We start from the raw sequence: 26518 nt of genomic DNA, 5'->3' as shown, positions 1-26518 counted from the left end.
TTTTTAAAAAATGCTGTGAATTCAGAACACAATAAGAAAAAATTATTTTAAAAACCAAACCAAAACAAACAAACAAAAGAAAAATGAGAAAATACATATAGGGAAAGGATGATAAATGAAGACTAACTTCTCATCAGACACATGAAAGGCCAAAAAACAATGTAATGACATATTTAAGGTGCTGGAAAAAAAACTAAGCCAGAATTCTATATGCTGCCAAACACACTTCAAAAATGCTTTATAAAGACACTTCTGTAAGAACAAAAACTTAGAGACTGCACTGCCAAAATACCTTCACTAAAGAAATGCTGTAAAAAGTTCTTCAGGATAAAGGATCATGATGGCACGCTGTAACTACAATTTTCAGAAAGGCAGGAAGTACAAAAGAAATGGTAAATAAGTGGTTACATGTAAAATATGTATTTCTCTCTTTTCTCTTTTTAACTATTTAAAAGACATAAGACTATTTAAATCAAAAATTCTAATTGTGAATTGTGGAATTTGTAAGGTAACAAGATGGACTATCAATGAAGCAACAGCACAAAGGAAGAGGAGGGAGTAAATGCTGTCAAGACTGTAAGGGGTTTGAGATTTCACTCTACTTGCTAGCTAGCAAGTCAGCCTGTCACGGTATCATGAGAGATGGTAAAGACAAAACTCTCTGGGGTGAGAAATAAAGTTTTTTACTTGTGGCAGTAGCAGCAGCCAGAGTATCAGCATTTTGATGCCTGTTTCCTGAGCCCAAATTTCCACAGGGCAATGTGAAGAAGGCTAGATGACACCCAAACACACAGTGGGACTGCATTACAGGAAAGGAAATCTGACCTTAGGGAATCCAAATCCTTTATAATAGGAAGTAAGGATGCCATCCCCTTGCTCTAGAGGGAAGCACTGAATCTTCCAAGGTTATTCACTCTACAAACATCCTTGAAAAGATGGTCAGGAACAAAGGGCAGCCACTACCATCCTCACAAGATATGAAGAAATGTGAAACACTTTTCAAGAACTGTCTCCCTAGAAATGGGAATAGAGAAATCAATGTAATATTATTAAAATTCAAATAATCCAAAAAAAGGCAAGAAATGAGGGAAAAAGGGAGCAGTAAGGGAAAAAGAAAAACCATACAGAGATAGTAGATTAACACCCAACCACATGAAAAATTAGATTAAAGGACTAAATTTCCCAGTTAAAAGCCACTATATCAACAGGGCTCCTGTAAAACAACAGACGATCACAGCTAAAAGAACTGCAAAAGTCTCAGATCCTATCTGAGGAGTCTCTAGGGTAAGAAAACAAGGCACAACTATATCACTGTCTTAGAGTAAAAGAATGGAAAAAGAGGCCATATAAACACTAATATGAGAAAGCTGAAAGGTGGCTATATTACATACAGATAAAAGACTTCAAGATAATGAACATTACCGGTGATAAAGAGATTTCATTATAATAAAAATGTATCAGAAAACATATCAAGTGAATGTTCCTAATGAGAGGTTCAAAACCCATGAAGCATACCTGACAGAACTAAAAAAGAAAACAGACAAATCCTCAATCATAACTAAAGTTTATTATATCCTCTATCAGAGAATGATAGAATAATTTTTAAAATCTGTAAGAATTCAGAAGATCTAAATGAAGCATGAGCCACGGTGACCTAATGGTTTATAGAACACTATACCCAACAACTGCAGAATACAGGTTTTAAAGTGCACTAAAAATAGTCACCAAGACAGATCATACGTAGGGGTCCATTACACAAGACTCAATATATTTCAAAAATCTGAAAACTTACACAGTATGTTCCTTTGACCACATTGGAATTAAATTAGAAATCAGGAACAATAAGGTATCTAGAAAAAAATCCAATTATTGGGAAACTGAATATTGGACTTCTAAATAATCCATGGCAAAAAAAATTACAAAGGAAATTAGAAAATATTTCAACTGATTGATAATGGAAACACAACATCAAAATTTGTGGAACACATCTAATTTAGTGCTTTGAAGGAAATTTACGGCTTTAAATGCTGAGCTGAGAAAAGAAAGGCTTAAAATCAATAATCCATGTTTCCACCCAAGAAAGTAGAAGACAATGACCAAAATAAATCCAAAGAAGAATTCTGATTTCTCGTTCTATATGTAAAGAGCTTGGAAGTCATCACTTCCGTCCTCACAACAAGAAAAAACCTTAACAAAAAGAAAAATCAACAACTCCTCTTAGACTGATCAGAGAATTGAGGTCACAGGTCAAACTGCTGCCTTGAACACTGGAGAGACGGACAGACAGATAGATACAGAGACTCACTCACAGCTTACTAGAGTAGAAGCCCAAAGTTAGAACCAGGACCAATAGGAAAACTTTAAACTATAATTGACAGATTGCTCAGTGCAGACTAACTTGAGAATCAAAAACTCTTGAGGGGGCTACTGTAGGAGCGTCCTTATGCTTTCATGAGTTTCAGTTCCATGAGCCCTACCATATTCTCACTGTTAGGATCAGAGAAAAATCCCCTCCTGTTTCCAGAAGGGTAAGGGGAAAAGTAACCATTTCTGAAATATGCCCCAAATCTCTATTCTCCTTAAAAAAAAAATCTTACACTCAAGGGAAACTATTTTACTATCTGAGGAGTCTCCAGGAAAACCCGAAGACAACAGGAAAGACAAACACTAGGACAGTAGAGGAAATTTTAGTCTCTGACAACACAGCTATAACAAGAAGTAAACATAGCCTAATGTCTAGCCAGATAAACTTAAAGCTCACATTAAAGGTCTATCTACCTCAGTCTTCTAACCAAATACATCATGTCCAGCTTTCAACGAAAAGAATTACAAAGCATGCTAAAAGGCGAAAAATATAGTCTGAAGAAACAAACCAAACATCAGAACCAGATTCAGATATGGCAGAGATTTTGGAAGGATCAGACTGGGGATTTTTAAATAACAATGATGAATATGCTAAAGGTTCTTACAGTGGTAACAGAGAAGGAATAGTGGAGAGTCAGGATTTTTACCATCACTTGACAGTAATGAGACTACCCCCCCACCAGTGGCAGTGGAAATCACAAGGGGAGTCAGAAATTCCACGCCCACCGTCTTAGTCTGTTAAGGCTGCTTAACAAAACAGCACAGACTGGATAGCTTATGAACAACATAAATTTGTTTCTCACAGTTCTCAAGGCTGGAAGTCCAAGATCAGGGTGCTGGCAAGGTCAAATGAGGGTCCTCTTCTGGATCTCAGACTTCTCACTGTGTCCTCACAAGGCAGAAGGGGCAAGGGAGCTCTCTGGGGTCTCTTTACTAAGGGCATTAATCTCATGAGGTCTCTGCCCTCATGGCCTAATCAACTCCCAAAGGCTCCACCTCCTAAAACAACTGCATCAGGCATAAGGATTTCAGCATATGAATTTAGGGGTGGGGAGACACAAACATTCAGACCATACTGTCCAACAGCAAAGAGCCCTCCCCGACACCCTATGTGTCAGTGGAGGCTGAGTGAGAAACCTGGACTTCCAGTTCTGCCCAGACATAACAGGGTGGCACCCCTCTTCCTCTGAGTTAACAGTGTCAAAAAGGCCAGTTAAAATAGAATGTTTAAATGAGATTCAGAGTTGCATAACATAATACTCAAAATTTCCTGGTTTCAGTAAGAAAGAAAAAAATCACTTGTTATTTTAAAAAGCAGGAAGAGGGAATTCCCTGGCAGTCCAGTAGTTAGGACTTGGCGCTCTCACTGCCAGGGGCCCGGGTTCGATCCCCGGTAGGGGAACTAAGATCCCGCAAGCCGCACAGCGTGGCAAATAAATAAACAAATAAGCAGGAAGATGTAAGACTGAATGAAAAGAGACAATAAATAGATACCAACACTGAGACTGACAGAAATTAAAATTATCTGACACAGATTTTAAAACAGTCAACATATGAATCATTGAATGATCACTTACAAATATGTCTGAAACTAATGAAAAATTAGAAAGCCTCAGCAAAGGAATATATACACAAAAACCTGTAAGTCAAAATGGAATCTTACAACTGGCACCACAGAAATACAAAGGATCATAATAGATTACTATGAACAACTATATGCCAGTAAAATGGATGACCAAGAAAAAAATGGAAAAATTCCTAAATGTGCACTCTCCAAACAGTGAACCAGGAAGAAATAGAAAATACAAACAGATGAAATGCCAGTAATGAAACTGAATCAGTAATTTTAAAACTCCCAACAAACGAAAGTCCAGGACCAGATGGCTTCACAGGTAAATTCTACCAAACACTTAGAGAAGAGTTAACACCTATCCTTCCAAAACTATTCCAAAAAATTGCAGAGGAAGGAACACTTCTGAACTCATTCTATGAGGCCAGCATTGCCCTAATACCAAAACCAGACAAAGATATCACACCAAAAAAGAAAATGACAGGCCAATATCACTGATGACATAGATGCAAAAATCCTCAATAAACTATAAGCAAACCGAATTCAACAATATGATAAACAACGATCAAAAGGGATCATACACCAGGATCAAGTGGGATTTATCCCAGGGATGCGAGGATGGTTCAATATCCATAAATTAATCAATGATACACCCCATTAACAAACTAAAGAATAAAATCCATATGATCATCTCTACAGATGCAGAAAAAGCTTCTGAAAAAATTCAACATTCACTCATGATAAAAACTCTCAACAAAGTGGGTATATGGTTATAGAGGGAACATACCCCAACATAAGAAAAGCCATATACAACAAGCCCACAGCTAGCAACATACTCAACAGTTAAAAGCTGAAACCACTTCCTCTAATATCAGGAACAAGACAAGGATGCCCACTCTCACCACTTTTATTCACTATAGTTTATTCAACATAGTTTTGGAAGTCCTAGCCACAGCAGTTAGAGAAGAAAAATATAAAAGGAATCCAAATTGGAAAGGAAGAAGTAAAACTGTCACTGTTTGCAGATGACATGATACTATACATAGTAAATCCTAATGATGCTAGCAGAAAAATACTAGAGCTCCTCAATGAATTTGGTAAAATTGCAAGATACTAAATTAATACACAGAAAGCTGTTGCATTTCTATACACTAACAACAAGCTATCAGAAAGGGAAATTAAGGAAATAATCCCATTCACAATCACATCAAAAAGGATAAAATACCTAGGAATAAATCTAAGGAGGTAAAATACTCAACTCAGAAACTTATAAGAAATTGAAGATGACACAAACAGATGTTCTTGGATTGTAAGAATTAATACTGTTGAGACTTCCCTGGTGGCGCAGTGGTTAAGAATCCACCTGCCAATGCAGGGGACACAGGTTCAATCCCTGGACCAGGAAGATCCCACATGCCGTGGAGCCACTAAGCCCGTTTGCCACAACTACTGAGCCTGTGCTCTAGAGCCCACGAGCCACAACTACTGAGCCTGAGTGCTACAGTTACTGAAGCCTGTGCACCTAGAGTCCATGCTCCACAACAAAGAGAAGCCACCACAATGAGAAGCCTGCACACTGCAATGAAGAATAACTCCCGCTCACCGCAACTAGAGAAAAAGCCCATGCACAGCAACAAAGACCCAATGCAGCCCCAAATAAAAAATAAATAAAATAAATTTTTAAAAAAAGAATTAATATTGTTAAAATGATCATACTACCAAAGGCAATCTACAGATTCAATGCAATACCTATCAAAATACCAATGGCATTTTTCACAGAAGTAGAACAAATAATTCTAAAATTTGTATGGAAACACAAAAGAACCTGAATCATCAAAACCATCCTGAGAAAGAACAACAAAGCTGGAGGTATCATTGTCCCTGATTCCAAACATATTATAAAGCTACAGTAATCAAAACAATATGGTACTGGCACAAAAACAGACACATAGATCAATGGAACAGAATAGAGAGCCCAGGAATGAACCCACACTTATATGGGCAATTAATCTATAATAAAGGAGGCAAGAATATACAACGAGGAAAAGACAGCCTCTTCAATAAACAGTGTTGGGAAAACTGGACAGCTACCTGCAAAAGAATCAAACGGGACTACTCTCTCACACCATGCACAAAAATAAATTCAGGGACTTCCCTGGTGATACAGTGGTTAAGAATCTGCCTGCCAATGCATGGGACACGGGTTCAATCCCTGCTCCAGGAAGATCCCACATGCCATGGAGCAACAAATCCTGTGCACCACAACTACTGAGCCTGTGCTCTAGAGCCTGCAACCCACAACTACTAAGCCCACTTGCCACAACTACAGAAACCCGTACACCTACAGCCCGTGCTCCACAATAAGAGAAGCCACCTCAATGAGAAATGAGAAGCCCATGAAAGCCCGCATGCAGCAATGAAGACTCAACACAGTTAAAAATAAATAAATTAATTTTAAAAAAAATTCAAAATGGACTAAAGACTTAAACTTAAGACCTGAAGGCAAAAAACTTAATAGAAAAAAACATAGGCAGGGGACTTCCCTGGTGGTGTGGTGGCTAAGACTCTCTGCTCCCAATGCATGGGGCCTGGGTTCAATCCCTGGTCAGGGAACTAGATCCCACATGCATGCCACAACTAAGAGTTCCCATGCCACAACTAAGAAGTCTGCATGCCACAACTATGAAGCCCACATGCCACAACTAAGAGTCCACATGCCACAACTAAAGATCCCACATGCCACAATGAAGATCCCATGTACCACAACTAAGTCCTGGTGCACCCAAAATACATAAAATAAATAAATAATTTTTTAAAAAGAAGAAGAAAACATAGGCAGTATGCTCTTTGACACTGGTCTTTGCAATATTTTTTTGGATATGTCTTCTCAGGCGAGGGAAACAAAAGAAAAAATAAACAAATGGGACTACATCAAACTAAAAAGATTTTGCACAGCGAAGAAAACTGTCAACAAAACGAAAAGGCTACCCACTGAACAGGAGAAAATATTTGCAAATGATATATACAACAGGTGGTGAATACCCAAAATATACAAAGAACTTATAGAACTGAACATCAAAAAAACAAAAAAAACCTGATTAAAAAATTGGCAGAGAATATAGACAGACATTTTTTCCAAAGAAGACATACAGATGGCCAACAGGCACATGAAAAGATGCTCACCATCACTAATCATCAGGGAAATGCCAATCAAAACCACGATGAGATATCACCTCACACCTGTAAAAATGGCTATTATCCAAAAGACAACAAATAACAAGTGTTGGCAAGGATGTGGAGAAAAGGGAACTCTTATGCATTGTTGGTGGGAATGTAAATTGGTGCAGCCACAATGGAAAACAGTAAGAAGCTTCGTCAAAAAACTTTAAATAGAAGTATCACATGACCCAGCAATTCCACTCGTGGGTATGTATACAAAGAAAACAAAAATACTAATTCAAAAAGGTATATGCACCCTATGTTCACTGAAGCATTATTTACAATAACCAAGATGTGAAAGCAATGTAAATAGATGAATGGATAAAGAAAATGTGAGATACAGATATCTATCTATTGATAGGTCGATAGATAGATAATGGACTATTACTCAGCCATGGAAAAGAATGAAATATTGCCATGTGTGACAACATGGATGGACCTATAGGGTATTATGCTAATTGAATAAGTTAGAGAAAGACAAATACTGTATCATTTCTCTTATATGTGGAATCTAAAAAAAACAAAACAAATGAACAAACATAAAACAGAAACAGAGTTATAGATAAAGAGAACAAACAGGTGGTTGCCAGAGGGGAGGGGGGAGGAGAGAGAGGAAAGAAATAGGTGAGGGAGATTAAGAGGTATAAACTTCCAGTTACAAAGTAAAGGATTCAAGGGGATGAAATGTATCTTGTGAGGAATACAATCAATAACTAATATTTTTACATGATGATGTATATAGTAACTTGAATTATCATGGTAATCATTTTGATATGCATAGAAATATATCAAATCACTGTTTTGTGTAACAGGAGCATAGTACTGTAGGTTAATTATACTTCAAAAACAAACTCATAAAAAAGAGGTGAGATTTGTGGTTACTGGCGTTGGGGGGTGGGGGGAAGGGAGAATTGGATGAAGGCCAAAATGTACAAACTTCCAGTTATAAGATAAATAAGTACTAATAAATGATGTACAACATGATAAAGATAATGAACACAGCTGTATGTTATACACCGAAGTTGTTAAGAGAGTAAATCCTAAGAGTTCTCATCACAAATAATGTTTTTTTAATTTCTTTAATTTTGTATCTGTGAGATGATGGATGGTAATTATTCTGGAAATCATTTCATGATGTATGTAAGGCAAATCATTATGCTGTACACCTTAGACTTACACAGTGCTGTATGTCAATTATAACTAGAAAAAAAAAAGACTGGAGCACTCAGCACAGTAAAGATGTCATTTCTCTCCAAATAAGACATACAGGTTTAACTCAATTCCTATAAAAATCTCATCAAGATTTTTTGTAGATATATACAACATTATTCTAAAATTTATATGGAAAGACAAAGAAACTTTGGAAATAGCTAAAACAACTTTCAAAAAGAAAAATAAGAATAAAGTGGGAGGAATCAGTTTACCTGATTTCAGGACTTATTCTATAGCTACACTAAGACCGTGTGGTATTGATGTAGGTAACAGACAAATGTTACAGAATAAACAACCTAGAAATAGATCCACACGATATGCCCAAGTGGTTTCTGACAATGTGCAAAAGCATCTTAATGGAGGAAAGATAGCCTTTTCAACAAACGCAACTGGACAACCACATGCTAAAACAAACAAAAAGGATCAAACTTCAACCTCAAACGCATACATTATGTAAGAATGACTCAAAATGGATCAAGGACGTTAAAAACAGGAGAAAAATCTTCAGATCTTAGGGTAAAGAGTTCTTAAATTTGACACCAAAAGCATGATCTAAAGAAAAAATTGACAAATTGGACTTCATCAAAATTAATAACTTTTACTCCATGAAAGACCCTGTTTAAGGGTATAAGAAGGGAAGTTAGAGTGGGAAAGAATGTTTAGTAATCACACATTCAACAAAGGACTCCTATCTAGATAGTATAAGGAGCATTTAAAACTTAACAGTAAAAATACAAACAGTTAAATTAGAAAATGGGCAAAAGACATGAAGAGCCATTTCACTGAAGAGGATATACTGATGGCTAATAAACATATGAATAGGTTTTCAACATCACTAACCACTAGGGAAATGTAAATTAAAACCACAGTGAGATATTACTACACACCTATCATAATTGCTAAAATAAAAATAGTGACAACACCAAATGCTAGTGAGGTTGTGGAGAAATTAGATCAGTCATACATTGCCACTGGGAATGTAAAATGGTCCTACCAGTCTCGTAAACAGGTTGGCAGTTTCTTAAACCCTAAACATGCAACTACCATATGACCCAACAACTGCACTCATGGACATTTACCCCACAGAAATGAAGACTAACAGTGATATTATGATTAATCATAAGAAATATACATTTTGGCCTTAATCCATGGTTCCGGGCACACAGCTCCAAAACTCTTTTAATTTCCTAATTAATACAGAGCAAAGGAAGCATCGTTTGTTGCTAATTTTTGGTCTTTTGTTCTCAGTCCGGAAATGGCTCCAGAGGATAAGAGGTGAAAGTAGTCTTTTGTTATTCACAACAAGCCTCTTTCAACCACACCTAAGTTTATGTTAATGAGGTGATTTTTGGAAAGGCCCTAGAGAACTAAAGGATAGGGGCTGGTTGCCAGGAGGAACCAACCACTTGATTAGAAGACTGGAACTTTTAGTTCCACCCTCCCCATCCTACCCCAGTCCCCAACCTCAGGGGTTCTGGGAAGGGAGGCAGAACTGGAGGTTTAGTCAGTCACCAAGGGCCAGTGATTTGATCAATCGTGTCTATGTAATGAAGCCTCCATAAAAATCTCTAAAGAATGGCATTTGGAAGCTTCCAGGTTGGTGAACACAGGGAGGTGCTGGGAGAGTGACACACCTGGAGAGGACATGGAAGCTCCACACCCCTTCCCCCCACGTCTTGCCCTATGCATCTCTTCTATCTGGCTGTTCCTGAGTTGCATCCTTTCATAATAAACTAGTAATCTAGTAAGTAAACTGTTTTCCTGAGTTCTGTGAGCTGTTCTAGCAAATTACTGAACCCAAGAAGGAGACCTTGGGAACCTCTGGTTTACAGCCAATCAGTCAGAAACATAGGTGACAACCTGGACTTGCGAGTGGCATCTGAAGTCGGAGCAGTCCTGTGGGACCTGACACGAACTCCAGGTAGATGGTGTCAGAACTGAGTTAAATTGTAGAATACCCAGTTTGTGTCCCCTGGAGAGTTGCTTGGCAGGGGGAAAAAAGCCCACATATCGGTTCAGAAGTGTTCTAAGTAGAGTGTTCAGAGAGAAAAACCATGAGCAATTTTTTTCTTACACTTACTTTCACACAAAAACCTGCAAATCAATGTATGTAGCAGTTTTATTTAGAGCCAAAATCTGGAAACCACTCAGAAAACAAACTGTGGTACATCCATACCATGTAATACTTGTGAGTAATAAAAAGGAACAAACTACTGATGCATTAAACAACTTGAATGAATCTTCAGATAATTAAGCGAAAAGTGCCAAACCCAAAATGTTCTATGTTATTTCATTTATGTAACATTCTTAAAGTGACAAAATTATATAAATAGAAAACAGATTAGTGATTGGCAGGAGTTAAGAAGTGGATGTAGCTATAAAAGGGAAATAGGAAGGATCCTTGCAGTGATGGAATTGTCTGTATCTTCACTGTATCAATGTCAATATCCTGTGGTCTACTGTACTCATCTTGTCACATGTTACCACTGGGGAAAACTGGAAAAAGGGTACATAGGGTCTGTCTGTATATTTTTCTTAAAATTGTATACGATCTACAAGTATTTCAAAATAAAGTTTAAAAAAATCTACTCCCAGGGCTTCCCTGGTGGCGCAGTGGTTGAGAATCCGCCTGCCGATGCAGGGGACACGGGTTCGTGCCCCGGTCCGGGAAGATCCCATATGCCGCGGAGCGGCTGGGCCCGTGAGCCATGGCCGCTGAGCCTGCGCGTCCGCAGCCTGTGCTCCGCAATGGGAGAGGCCACAACAGTGAGAGGCCCGCATACCGCAAAAAAAAAAAAAAAAATCTACTCCCTAAGCATAAACAGATGAAAATAAAGTTAGCAAAGAATTAAAAGCAAAAAAACTACTTTCCCTCTCCTGCTTCAATGTCTACTTTTTAACTATGGATAAGTGTGCTAACTACCTGATGGACATTTTACTCTCCTGTAATCGTTAAATATTTCATATATAAGAGCAAATATTAGAATAGAAAACATACTGTGATTATAAATAATATAATCTCTTTACCAATGTTCCCTGGAAACGTCCTGGCTTCTTATACCATGTTTTGTTGCCTTCCTCTTCACAGACACATAGATGATCCATAAGTCCATTACTATATAAAAAACATTTTCCTAACAAAGAAGATTCTAACAGTCAATGATTATTTCACAAAACTGTATTATTTTTACATATGAACAAAATGAAAGTACGATAAGCAGGCTACACAAAGACATAACTTTGTCTTCACCTTTTAGGATGAAACAAATAATTTGATTTGTTTAATGACATAGCACTGGGCTCTAAACTCACAGTGGTGAAAAGCAATTGAGTAAATTAGTGGGTTATGTTTTCAGGACTGCAGTCAGCAAATGCACATGGAAATAAATTCTTTTCAGTTATCTGAGGGAGTGGAGAGGGAAGACAGAGGAGAAAACCTGTTTTGAAAAGACAGCATGGGTGTACATCTTCTCTATTTGACCAGAAGAAAACCCTGTGGTATGTAAGGGCGATTCAGACAAAAATATATTATGAAATCTAATGTATATCTGAAAGTTGCTAAGAGAGTAGATCTTAAAAGATCTCATTACATGGAAAAAAATTTATTAACTATGTGAGGTTATGAAAGTTGACTAAATTTATTGTGGTAATCATTTTTCAATATATACATATATGAAATCATTACAGTGTACACCTAAAACTAATACAATGTTATACATCAATTGAAAAAACAGACTATGAAAAAATGTTTTTCTCAACCAATGTAAATAATGCTGTGCTTTGTCCTTTTCTCTGTATTTATACTGCTCAATCTAGATATTTGTCAGCTCCCTCTTAACTGACTACAACTTTCTCTAATAACGATCCTTCCCATTATTAGATTCATTCTTGCTGCCAAAACTGTCTTCTCTATTCGACCATATATAATTCTGTCAATTTCATAATACATTAGTCTAACTTTAATGTACAGGAAACTACTTTACTTTTCAGTCTCTTCCTACAATCCATCTATCCTTTCATCCACCTGAAACAATGCCTGATGTTCACTGTCTCACTGTTATGCATTCAACAGAGTGGCATTTATGTCTGTGAGAAAGCTAGCTTTCTCAGTCTGTTTTCTGCTACTTAAACATGTTTGAAACAGCATTATCTTTATAAAATCACAAAATATTGATCAAGGAATCGCTATTTTTGCCCATCTAATAAAAACATATAATTACTCTTCTCAAAGTCCACATAAGCTATAATGTCCAGCAATTAACCAAGCTGCCGGGTAAAATAATGACTTTCCTATCACTATTCAAGCAACAATTAGATGACTGTTGGATGAATACTGTAGGATGAGCACAGCTCTTGGACTAAAGTAGGAAGCTAGATTCTAAGATGCCTTACAAGTTTAATTCTGTTCTTACTTGTGAGGCATATACTCAAATATAAAATTGTCCTCTGCTTTAATTAGTAGGTTCATGAAAGTGTTATATGTTTTATATATACACATACACACAGGCAGTTGACCCCTGAACAACACAGGTTTGAACTGTGAAGGTCTACTTATGCAGATTTTTTTCAATAGTAAATAATACAGTGCTACACAATCTGTAGTTGGTTGAATCCAAGGATGAGGAACTGCGAAAACAGAGGAACTGTGGACACTGAGGGCCAACTATAAATTACAGGCAGACAACTACATGGACAGTGGGCAGTGTTAACCCCCTCATTGTTCAAGGGTCAACTGTATTTGTTTTCTGCCTATAGACCTCATCATGTACAACTAAGAAATGAGAAAATGTTTCTGCATGAGGATAAAGGCATCAATTTTTAAAAACTAACAAGAGAATATTATTCAAACAAAAATGACTACAGCAACATTTAAAAATCTAACAATGTTTTCAGGATAAGCAGAACACATACCTTTGGGGAATGGGTTGTTCTGGGCTTGGAGTCGAATTTTAACAACATCACAGGGTGTCACTATGAAGATACATAAATCTCAATTAACAAGTGATACCTATAAATTGTATAGACATTTGTCCAAAGAACACAAAGTACACCGAATGATACCTTTCCTCATGACTACATAATGGGTAAGATTATTTATCTTCAAGTGGTTTTGAGTGTTAACATTCTAATTTTTTGCCCTTGAATTTTGTTTAAAGAGTACCAATAAGAAAATGTAATTACTTCTCTCACAAGTACTCAACTCTCATTTATAATATTTCTACACTTATAATTCCATTAGCATTAAAACTAAAATACTACTATTTATAAGAAAATATGTTATTTAAGGTAAAGAATGAAAGTTCCAAAAGTCCATTTAAATATTTGAGAATAACTCTGTATTACAAACAATCAGTAATCAAACAATATAAATCTTCCTATTCTGTTAAATTCACCTATATCAAACAAAAACTAAAGATAATGCAAATTTGAGTAAGCTAGTCATAAATCATCCTTACTACCACATTGTGTAACTCCATTTGGGAACAGTGCAGCAAAGGAGAATGGTTTTAATTTGCAGGCTGTATTTCCTCATCTGAGAATGAGGAAGTCACATTAGAAGATCTCTAAAGCCTTCACAACCCTAGCATTCTGACCTAAAGACACTACATTCTAAAGCAATTTGTTTACATTTTTTCTAATCATCTGCTATCGTATTTAAATAAACTAGCCAAGTTAAAGTCATTAAAATGCTAAACTGTCACCTAACTATGTCATTTGGCTGTGTCTACAAGAAATTCATTAAAAAAGACAGAAAGGGCTTCCCTGGTGGCGCAGTGGTTGAGAGTCCGCCTGCCGATGCAGGGGACACGGGTTCGTGCCCGGGTCCGGGAGGATCCCACATGCGGCGGAGCGGCTGGGCCCGTGAGCCATGGCCGCTGAGCCTGCGCATCTGGAGCCTGTGCTCCGCAATGGGAGAGGCCGCAGCAGTGAGAGGCCCGTGTACCGCAAAAAAAAAAAAAAAAGACAGAAAAATGTGGTCCAGAGGAATTTAAGCAATTCACTGTTACTAAAGCAAAGTAAAATATAATTTGAATTTGTTGTTACTATAAGTTGTCCAATATCTGTATTTTTCATTATGCTAATATTTTACTCCATCTTCTTACTGTCTATTAAAAAAAGGATAATAGTCATAAAAGTTTAATATTGATAGGGACCTCAAAGAACTCCTGATCTAAGCCCCTAATTTTGGAGATGTAAAATTAATTTCAAAGAGAATAAGGACTATCCCAACATGCATTCACCCTGAGAATGGCAAAGCAAGGATAAAATTCTAGTCTCTTGATTCTCTGTCCAGGGTTCTTTTCATGTTATCATGATGAAGCATGAATGATAATATCATTATTTCACAGATAGTAAAACTCAAATGGAATCAATGATTCATTCAGTTACATAATCTACATATTATTTTACCCAGCAGTGATGTCAGTATAGCTCCAGTACAAGAGGCAAGCATTTGTTGAAGAGGAGTCACTTTGATAATTGGTAGTCCCTCTGCTTCAGGATCCATATTTTTAACTAACAGAAGAAAAATCTGTTAAAGAAAAGCAAGATGTAAAATAAAAGTGTAATAGAAAATGCCCTTAAAATCAACTGCTAAAAGTTAAATAAACTATAAAAACAATAACTAGTATTACTATCAAAGCACTTGTTGTTGGAATTCCCTGGTGGCGCAGTGGTTAAGAATCAGCCTGCCAATGCAGGGGACATGGGTTCGAGCCCTGGTTCAGGAAGATCCCAAATGCCACGGAGCAACTAAGCCTGTGCGCCACAACTACTAAGCCTGTGCCCTAGAGCCTGTGAGCCACAACTAATGACCCCATGTGCCACAACTACTGACGCCTGCACGCCTAGACCCCGTGCTCTGCAACAAGAGAAGCCACTACAATGAGAAGCCCGCGCACCACAATGAAGAGTAGCTCCCGCTCACCACAACTAGAGAAAGCCTGCACGCAGCAACGAAGACCCAATACAGCCAAAACTAACTTAATTAATTAATTAATTATTTTTTTTAAAAGCACATGTTGTTGACCACTATCAGAAGTAAACATGTAAGTTCTATACCCCAAGGCACTAAACAATCATCCTTAATAGAACATGTTCTCTATTTTCCAAAAATGGTAATGTACTTCAGCTAAGCTATGTGAGCAGCATCACATGTGAAAGACAATTAATAGAGCATTAAGAAAATGGACTCTGGCCATGTAAAAGAATGAAAGCAGCTGACCAACAAGGCTCAAAATCTGAATTTAGCCTCAAAAGAACTACTCAGGTACTCGAATCTAGTACAGAATTATCAGCAAATATAGCACTATTTTTATTGCATATCAAACACTGCTGCAAAGGTACAAAATAAAATCAAAAACATAATCTTCGTAAGAAGCGTTATCTTAGAAAACTTTAATGAGAAAAGCAAAATATACTCTTTTGAAAAACTCAGTTAGGGCTTCCCTGGTGGCACAGTGGTTGAGAGTCTGCCTCCCGATCCAGGGGACGTGGGTTCGCCGGGAAGATCCCACATGCCGCGGAGCGGCTGGGCCCGTGAGCCATGGCCGCTGAGCCTGTGCTCCGCAACGGGAGAGGCCACAACGGTGAGAGGCCCGCGTACCGCAAAAACAACAACAACAACAAAAAACAACTCAGTTAACACAAAAGAATATAAAAATCACTTATAAACTTATTTTTAAAAAATAACCACCTGGGGCTTCCCTAGTGGCACAGTGGTTAGGAATCCACCTGCCAATGGAGGGGACACTGGTGCAAGCCCTGGTCTGGGAAGATCCCACATGCCGTGGAGCAACTAAGCCTGTGCGCCACAGCTACTGAGCCTGTGCTCTAGAGCCCGTGTGCCACAACTACTGAAGCCCGTGTGCCTAGAGCCCGTGCTCTGCAACAAGAGAAGCCACTGCAATGTGAAGCTCATGCACTGCAATGAAGAGTAGCCCCTGCTCACTGCAACTAGTGAAAGCCCACGAGCAGCAACAAAGACCCAACACAGCCAAAAATAAATTAATTTAAAAAATAAAAAATAGCCACTCATGGCCAAGAAAATAAAACATATTTAAAAAAAGAAAAGGGAATTCCCTAGAAGGCCAGTGGTTCAGACTCCATGCTTCCACTGCTGAGGGCCCAGGTTCGATCCCTGGTCCAGGAACTAAGATCCCGCAAGCCACACAGTGCAACCAAAAAAATAAAATAAAACGAAAAAGTAACCACTAGAGTATCATCTTTCCAAATATCTATGTGCATAAAATCACATATATGTATATGTATAATATATGTATACACACACGAAGATTACATCTAATCAATTACATACAAACATTCATATTATCTGTGTATATGTATTCCTGTATCTGTGTACATGCACCTTTTTTGAAAGACAAAATAGATGAATACTACTCATATTGTTTAGTAGCCAGCTTTGACACTTAAAAATATATTACAGGAAAAAAAAAAAAAATATATATATATATATATATATTACAGGGCTTCCCTGGTGGTGCAGTGGTTAAGAATCCGCCTGCCAATGCAGGGGATACAGGTTTGAGCCCTGGTCCGGGAAGATCCCACATGCCACAGAGCAACTAAGCCCGTGTGCCACAACTACTGAGCCTGCACTCTAGAGCCTGCGTGCCACAACTACTGAAGCCTGTGAGCCTAGAGCCCGTGCTCTGCAACAAGAGAAGCCACCGCCATGAGAAGCCCACACACCACAATGAAGAGTAGCTCCCGCTCGCTGCAACCAGAGAAAGCCAGTGTGCAGCAACGAAGACCCAATGTAGCCAAAAAAAATAAATATTTATATTAAAATATATGTATGTAACAAACATGCCAATAAATAGATTTACATTATCATTTTTTATGCTTACATGGTTTTTAATTATATTTATTTAGTCATCCTCATAGTCTTATTTAGGCTACTGCCAATTTATCATTAATTCATTTATTTCATAAACCCTCATATAAATATCCTTATACATACATCTTATTGTAGTGTTCCTACAATTACTATAGAAAAAGAAGTAAGATTGCTGGGCTAAGCTAAAAACTTGAGACATATTGCCAAAATGCTTTCCAGAAAGATTGGACCAACTTATACTTCCACATTGACAATAAGTGAGTTCCTATTAGCCCATAAATTCACCAAATGCCCTCTCATTTATTTTTTTCTAAACCATTTGGAAGTAGATTGCCATACATCACACCCGTCATCCTAAATACCTCAGAATATTACTATATAATCAAGGTACAATTATCAAATTGAGGAAACAATGTTGATAGTACTCTACAGTTCATTTTCCAATTTTGTCAATTATCCCAATAATGACCTTTATAAAAATGAATGGTAGTTGTATTGTTTTTTTTTAATTTTTATTTTTAAAAAATATCTTTATTTTATTTTTGGCTGCGTTGGGTCTTTGTTGCTGTGCACGGGCTTTCTCTGGTTGGGCCGAGCAGGGGGCTACTCTTAGTTGCATTGCACAGGCTTCTCACTGCAGTGGCTTCTCTGTTATGGAGCATGGACCCTAGGCACGCGGGCTTCAGTAGCTGTGTCTCGCAGGCTCTAGAGTGCAGGCTCAGAAGTTGTGGAGCATGGGCTTAGTTGCTCTGTGGCATGTGGGATCTTCCCAGACCAGGGCTCAAACCCGTGTCCCCTGAATTGGCAGGCAGACTCTTAACCACTGTGCCACCAGGGAAGCCCTGTATTGTTTCTTCAGACTTTTATTATTTACCTACCTGGTTAAAGTCTTTTCCTCAACTCTGTGTTCCAATATTTTGTTTGTAACATCAGTAGCTGAAAATCTGTAGTGAAAAAAGAAAGTAACTCTCATCTTTTCACACAGGAAAGGGATAACAAGCCTAAAGGAAAGGAGTATATAAAAACTCTAAAACACAAATTAACAAATATTTATTAACTATTATTTTTTAAACATTTCTATTAAGTGCTTTGAGGAATATGAAGAGCACTCCACAAATGTTATCATTAGAGTTATGAAAGTATTTTCACAAAAATATCTTCATATTTTCCCAGTAAATATACTCTGCTTTAAAAACAATTCTAAATCTGAACATATGGACCCATCTTAGTATCAACAGAAGCTGAACAACCAGATTTTGTGACACAGGAAATTCAGAGACTAAAGTTAACATGGTAAAGCTTGCCACAAAATATAGGAGAAGGTGTAATACTCTGGTCTACAGCACTACTGTCTTAGTTTCTTCAACAGGTAAAAGTAGGGTGGGAAAAAAGGTGGCAGGGGAGGTATAACCGTTCTAGAATAAAGGAATCCAACCAAATGCATCCTGGTTTGAAAAAACGAACTTTAAAAAGCCAGCCTGAAAGTAACTAAAGAAATCTGAACATGGGCTGGATATCAGATAACATTTTAAAATTACTGTTGATTTTGTTAGTGAGATGTTATTACGGTTACGTAGAAAGTGTCTTTTTTTAAAAGAGGTTCATACTGACGTATTAAGGGCTGAAATGTTATGATAGCTGTCGTTTATAATAGTTCAGAAAAAAATATAATGTTAATGATCTGTTAAATCTAGGTGTTAAATATTTCACTCTTCTTAATTTTTCTGTATATGGGAAAATTCGCACAATAATTTTTTAAAATTCCTGAAATGTATGTAGAACCTTCAAATCTAAGTACCTACTTCTAACATTTATTTGAACACAGGTCTTTTAAGTGGAAAAATAACACACATATGCTACAATTCAGGTATATGCCTCCTCCAGAAGGGTAAAAAGACCTACAGTGCTTTATTTTGGCACCATCCTAGCAAAGTTGGCAACCTGAATAGTCTCATCTTAAATTAAGGCCAGAAAAATTGACATATTTCTAGCAATTATTTAGGATGTAAGGGGAAAAATCCAAAAATCAGATGTAACTTTTTAGAACCAAAAATTAAGGTTATTGAACTTTTATTTCTTAACATATATATATTTCAGAAAAATGTCGTATCAACAATCTCTGAAGATCATAACATGAATCTACTTATGACATCTGAAAAATTCGTCTCCTTTTCAAAATATTGTGGGTCAAATGGATAACATACCCAAAGATTCAGCAGAATATGAAGAAAAAGTGGCAAGTTATACATATATAATCTTAGTGGAATGTCTAGAACTCAAAATGTATTCTCCAGTGCTTTAAATTCCCTCCAGTCCAGGGGGACTTCCGTGGTGGTCCAGTGGTTAAGAATCCATCTTGCAATGCAGAGGATGCCGGTTCGATCCCTGGCTGGGGGACTAAGATACCACAGCTACTGAGTGCGCGCACTGCCAACTACAGAGCCCACGCACCACAACTAGAGAGAAGCCCGCACTCCACAACGAAAGATCCCGCATGCTGCAACTAGGACCCGATGCAGCCAAAAAATAAATAAATATTAAATAATTAAATTCCCTCCAGTCCAATCAACCTACTTACCTTTTTTCTTTGTATCCACTCTTCTATGTGGCAGGTACCATCCCTTTTTAAGGGAGCACACGGACTAGTGAGAAAGATGACTTTAACATTAATATCTCCTTTAACTTTGTGAGTCATAAACAAATGTTCTACAAGAATAGCTTCCTTGCTCAACTATACAAAATTCCTATACAGCTATACAAAATTCCTCTTTTCTATACTTTTTCTGCATTCTGTACTCTACTTAAGTTAATATTAATGATTTGCTATACCTGGCCAAGTGGACGTCAAATATAAATGGCAAACATTCTTAACATGAATAATCAATGAGTCCCTGTTGGGGGAAGAAAGCTACCTGATGACAAAATCTACTCAATCAAGCGATGAATGGAGATGCTTTAGTAAAAGGATTAGAGCAATATCCAAGTCAGAAAACAGTAAATCAATATATACTTAGTATCATCAGAACTTTAAATTTTTTCCATCAAATGTGTGTTAAATGCTATCTTATTATAGTTTTATGTTCCCTGATCATTAACGATGCTGAACATCTCTTCCTATTATTACCAGTATGTATTGCCTCTTCTGTACTATGTCCATTCATATCTTTTGCCCATTTTTCTCCTGGGGTATTTACTTCTTTTTATTGGTTTGAGGCATTTTTTATTCTTAGTACAAATTATTTGCAGGCTGTGTGAACTGTCTCTTCTCAGAGTCTATGATTTACCTTTCCACTTTCTTTAAAGTATCTTTTGATAAAGTTCGTAATTATTTTTTGTGGTTAAAATAAAACACAACATGAAGTCTACTTTCTTAACAAAATTTTAAGTGTACAGTACAGCACTGTTAACTATATGCATATTGTTTTACAGAAGATCTCTAGAACTTTTTCATTTTGTATGACTGAGACTCTATACCCATTAAATAGCAACTCCTTATTTCCCCCTTCTTTTCAGCCGCTGGCAACCACCATGCTATGTTCTTCTGCTAAGCGTTTGACTACTTTAGATACCTCTTATGATTAGAATCATGCAGTATTGCTCCTTCTGTGACTGGCTTATTTCATCCAGCATAATGCCCTCAAAGTTCATCCATGTTGTAGCATATGATAGATTTCCTTCTTTTATAAAAAGTATATAATACTCTATTGTATGTATGCTACCACCTTTTCATTATCCATTCATCCACTGATGAACATTTACATTGTTTCCATTTCTTGAATTATGTATATTGCTACAATGAACATGGGAATACAAATATCTCTTTGAGATCCTGATTTCAATTCTTTTGGATAAGTATCCAAAAGAGGGATTGCTAGATCATATAGTTGTTCTATTTTAAGTTTTTTGAGGAATCTCCACACTGTTTTCCATAGTACACCATTTTACATTCTTACCAACAATGCACAATGTTCTGATTTCTCTGCATCCTCACTAGCACTTGTTATTTTGTTTTGTTTTTTAATAATGGCTATCATAACAAGTGAAGCGATAACCCTTTGATTTTGATTTCATTTGCTTGATGATTAGTAATGCTCAGTGTCTTTTCATATCCTTGTTGGCCATTTGCACATCTTCTTTGGGGAAATGTCTATTAAGGTCTTTTATCCATTTTTAAATCAGATTATTTGCTTCTTTGTTGTTGTGTTGTACGTGCTCCTTATATATTTAGGATACTAATCCCTTATTTGATATATTGTTTGTACATATATTTCTCCCATCCCATAGACTGTCTTTTCACTCTATTATTTATTTCCTTTGGTGTACAGAAGCTTTTCAGTTTGATACAGTCCCATCTGTCTTTTGTTTTTATTGCTGTGCTTTTGGTGTCACATCCAATAAATCACTGCCAAGATAAATGCTATGAGCTATTCACCTCTTTTCTTCTAGGATTTTTTAAAACTGTGAGTCTTATATTTAAGTCTTTAATCCATTTTGAGTTGATTTTGTATATGGTATAAGGGTCAAAATTCTTAATGTAGCCAATTTATTGGCCTTTTCCTTAATTTTTTTAAAAATAAATTTATTTATATATTTGTTTGTTTATTGGCTGTGTTGGGTCTTCGTTGCTGTGCACAGGCCTTCTCTAGTTGTGGCGAGCAGGGGCTACTCTTCATTGCGGTGCGCGGGCTTCTCATTGTGGTGGCTTCTCTTGTTGTGGAGCACCGGATCTAAGCGCACAGTCTTCAGTAGTAGTGGCAGGCAGGCTCTGAAGTGCAGGCTCAGTAGTTGTGGTGCATGGGCTTAGCTGCTCCATGGCATGTGGGATCTTCCTGGACTATGGCTTGAACCCGTGTCCCCTGCACTGGCAGGCAGACCACTGCGCCACCAGGGAAGTCCCGGCCTTTTCCTTTATGGATAGCGCTTCTTTCTTTTGAGTTTTCTTTAAACAATCTTGCCCTACTCAAAAGTCCAAAAGATATTCACCTATATTTTCTCCCTAAAAGTTTTAAACTTTTGCTATTGACAAATATTAAGTCCTTAATCCATGCAGAAAAGTATTTTAATAGCATGTGAAGTAGTGATCTAATTTCATCTTTTTCCATGTTAAAATAGATAACTACTTTATCCAGCTCCAAGTATTAAATAATCTCTCCTTTCTCCTTTCAACTGACATACTACTTGGTCATAACTAAGTTCCATTCCTGTGTGGAACTGTTTCTAGTCTCTCTATTCTATTGGTCAACTTATCCATCCTTAAACCATAACACACTATATAATTATTGTGTCCTAATAAGTCCTCATATTTGGTAGGGCAAGTCTACCCTCCCTATTCTTCAGAAGTGTCATGATTATTCTTGGCCCTATGGTCCTTCATGTAAGTTTAAAAATAATCTTACCGGGCTTCCCTGGTGGCGCAGTGGTTGAGAATCCGCCTGCCGATGCAGGGGACACGGGTTCGTGCCCCGGTCTGGGAAGATCCCACATGCCGCGGAGCGGCTGGGCCCGTGAGCCATGGCCGCTGAGCCTGCGCGTCCGGAGCTTGTGCTCCTCAAGGGGAGAGGCCACAACAGTGAGAGGCCCGCGTACCGCAAAAAAAAAAAAAAAAAAAAAAATCTTACCATTTTCCTTGAAAAACCTCTTTGGGATTTTGATTTGAATTGAATTGAATCTACAGATAAAACTGGAGAGAATTATATCCACGAATAGTCTACTCCTTCATTTATTCAGGTCTTCCTTAATGTTGTTCTGAAAAAATTAATTTGTCCTACAGAGATACTGTATATTTGTGGCAAATCTAACTCTAGATACTTGATAATCTCTAATACTAACAGTGTCTTCCTTTTAATTACACATTCTCCTTGTTGTTAGCACATGTAACTAATTTTGTATATTCAACATGTATCCAGCCAACCTTGCTAAAAGAAATCCTCTATTATGTCTAATTATTGACTTATAGACTCTCGAGTTTTCCATGTTGTCTGCAAAAGCATATATTGTAAGTTTATACTGTTTGCAAACAATGACATTGATTTCTGCCATTCCCAATCATTTTGCTACCATTTTAATTTTCTTACTGCACAGACTAGGATCTCCAATAGAGTATTTGAGCAAGAGTGGTGATCACTGTTCCATTCCTGAATTTAAAAAGAATTCTTCTAAGATTCCCCATTAGGATGATGTTTGCTCTAGACTTATTTATCTATTCATTTTTAAACAAACACTCTTCATCACATTAATGAATTTTCTTTCCAATCCTAATTTATTATACTTTCCCTCCTTGATACTTAGTTCCTTTCTCCTACTAAGTAGTATGCCACTGTACGAATATACTACAATTTCTTTATCCATGCACCAGCTGATGGAAATTTGGGTTGTTTCAAGTTGGGAGCTAGTACAAATAAAGGAGCTATGAATATCCACATCTAAGTCTTGAGCAAATAAGTAGAAATAAAATGGCTGGATCAAATGGCAAATGCATGTTTAAGTTCTTAAGAAATTGCCAAAGTATTTTCCAAAGCAGTTGTATCATTTTATATTCTCACCAGTAAGTTCTGGTTACTCCACATCCTTAACTTGGTATGGTGATTTTTAAAAATTGTACCCATTTGAATAGCTGAGTAGTGATATCTCAATGTGGTAGTACTTTGCATTTTCCCAAGGAATAATGATGTTTTACATCTTTTCACAGGGTTATTTGTGATATCTTCTTAACCCAGTTTTTTTCCTTTTCTTCCTTGTACCACTTCTAAAGAACAGGACAGAGAGATAAAATGTTACTTTTAAGATTATGTTATAAACAACTGTGACATTCATCCTAGTTGACTTTTTGCTCTCTCTCGCTTGCTCTGATAGAAGCTGTTATGGTGTGAACTGCCTGACGGAGAGGCCCACTTGGGCACCAAGGGCAGCCTCTGGCCAACAGCCAGCACAGAACTAGGGCCCCTCCAGTCCAACAAGTCATAGGAAACTGAACCTTGCTAACAACCACATTTGTGAGACTGGAAGCAAATCCCTCCCTAGTTGAGCCTTGAGATGAATATAACCTCAGCTAGCATCTTCACTGCACCCTTGTGAAAGACCAAGTTTTACCCAGTTGAGCCACATCCAGATTCCTGACACACAGAAACTGTGAGATAGTAAATAACTGTTGCTTTAAAGCACTATATTTTGGAGTAATTTGTTACACAGCAACAGATAGGTAATATAGCATCTATTGGGATGATTGTATGGCTTTTCCTTTTAAGCTCATTATATGGCAATTTACATTGCTTGACTTTTTAATGTTTAAACTTCTTTGCATTCCTAGGATAAACACCACTTGATTATGTTTTATCCTTTTTGTATAGCATTAGTTTTGACTTGTTAAATTTTTGCTAAGAATTTTAGTATCATGTTCATGAGGGATACTGGTGCATAATTTTTTTTATTAATTAATTAATTTTTATTTTGGGCTGTTTTGGGTCTGTTGCTGCGTGCGGGCTTTCTCTAGTTGCGGCGAGCAGGGGCTACTCTTCGTTGTGGTGCAGGGGCTTCTCATTGTGGCTGTTTCTCTTGTTGCGGAGCACGGGCTGTAGGTGCACGGGCTTCAGTAGTTGTGGCATGCAGGCTAAGTAGTTGTGGCTCGCAGGCTACAGAGCGCAGGCTCAGCAGTTGTGGCACACGTGCTCAGTGGCTCTGCAGCATGTGGGATCCTCCTGGACCAGGGCTCGAACCCATGTCCCCTGCATTGGCAGGTGGATTCTTAACTACCACACCACCAGGGAAGTCCACTGGTGCATAATTTTCTTTTCTTGTATTGTTTTTGTCTTATTTTGATTAACATTTGACAGAATTGAGCCAGGAGTTTTCTTTAGGAGATATAAGGATATTTGGGTTATTTCTTTCTTCTTGTGTAAGTGTTGGCAGTTTGTGTATTTCAAGGAATTTGTCCATTTAATTTGTTAAACATATGAGCATAAGGTTGTTCATAATATTGCTTTATTGTCCATTTAATGGCTATAGGCTCTGTAGTTATGTTGCCTCTCTTTCTTTATATTAATTTGCATCTCCTCTTTCTTTCCTGATCAATCTGGCAAGACAGTTATAAATTTTACTGACCTCAGAAAACCAAATTTTGATCTCATTTCCTCCATTGTTTTTCTTTTCTATACCACTGCTTTCTCACATCATCTTTATTTCTTTCCTTTTTTACCTTGGGTTTGTGGACATTATTGATTTAATATCTTTCTTCTTTTTAAGATAGGCTTTGTAGGGCTAAAAATTCCCTTTCAAGCACTGTTTATATTGCATCTCACAAATCTGGAGATATTGTGTTGTCATTTTCATTCTGTTCAAAATATTTCTAACTTTCTAGTGTTTATTATACCACACTTATTGGGTTTTGGTATCAAGGCTATGCTAATCTCATAAAATTAGGTGGAGAATATTTTCTTTTAGAAGAGTCTGTAAGGTTGGGATTATTTGATCCTTAAATATTTGATAGACTATAACTGTGAATTATAATTGTATCTGTGAATTTCATTTTGTGTTTTCAAAATATGCATAATTTTATTATTTGTTAAACAGATACTCAGAAAAATTCATGCATTTTTTTGGTGATGAAAAGGCTATGATTATTTTGTACATAAACAATCACCAACCTTACCACAAAAATATAATAACATATACTAAACCAAAGAAGAAGAGAAATCCTCATTGAGTTTTATAATTTTTGGTCATTTGAGTCACTACAATGTAAACTAACCACTGTAACATAAGAGATACAATATTATTCACTTTATACACGGGTTTCTCATAGCCACAAGTATTCGATTCCACAAATCACTGAAAAGTTTAAATGCATAAATAACACTCCATTTGGTAGTAGCTACTTCCATAGGGAATTTTGGACAGGCTATCTAACATTCATTCTTTAAAACAACCTCAAGTATGAAACTACTCTTGGTACTGGGAAAAACAGACACACACAAAACCAATTTACCATGATAGGCTTCGATCTGGGCCACGAGAAAAGTCTCAATGAATTTAACAGATTTTAAATCATATAAAGTATGTTCTGTGACAACAACGGAATTAAACTAGAAAACAAAAAAAGAAAGGTATCCAGAAATCCCTAAATACTGGGAAGCTGAATAGCACACCACTAAATATCTCATGGGTCAAAGTAGAAATCAAAAAGCATTCTTACACATAATAATGAAGTGTTGAGGGGACTTCCCTGGTTGTCCAGTGGTTAAGAATCCACCTTCCAATGCAGGGGACGTGGGTTTGATCCCCGGTCAGGGAAGTAAGAT

The 26518-nt window shown here is 37.1% G+C and overlaps 1 protein-coding gene across 17 annotated transcripts in view; it reads right to left on the bottom strand.

Moving 5' to 3' along the window:
• The window catches only part of SLC25A40 (solute carrier family 25 member 40), a 65265-nt gene that overhangs the window by 25777 nt on the left and 12970 nt on the right, over positions 1–26518 (bottom strand). For 9 of the 17 annotated variants that reach the window (XR_010842270.1, XR_010842268.1, XR_010842266.1 and 6 more), the window contains exons 2-4: positions 14777–14881; positions 13277–13336; positions 11393–11499 (exon numbers count right to left, since the gene is read on the bottom strand). Coding sequence is in view for 11 of the 17 variants with exons in the window: in XM_067042669.1 (XP_066898770.1) it covers positions 11393–11499; positions 13277–13336; positions 14777–14881 (272 nt within the window). In the remaining 6 variants the exon portion in view is untranslated. Of the gene's footprint in view, positions 1–7117; positions 7196–11392; positions 11500–13276; positions 13337–14776; positions 14898–18103; positions 18170–19803; positions 19868–26518 lie in introns of those variants that run through there. The other 8 variants (XR_010842271.1, XM_059074179.2, XM_067042672.1 and 5 more) reach the window with 5 other exon arrangements.

Source organism: Kogia breviceps, chromosome 9, assembly GCF_026419965.1.
Source record: "Kogia breviceps isolate mKogBre1 chromosome 9, mKogBre1 haplotype 1, whole genome shotgun sequence".
Taxonomy (NCBI): Eukaryota; Metazoa; Chordata; class Mammalia; order Artiodactyla; family Physeteridae; genus Kogia; species Kogia breviceps.
The sequence above is the reverse complement of the archived record's forward strand: the minus strand, read 5'-3'. Positions and strand labels throughout refer to the sequence as shown.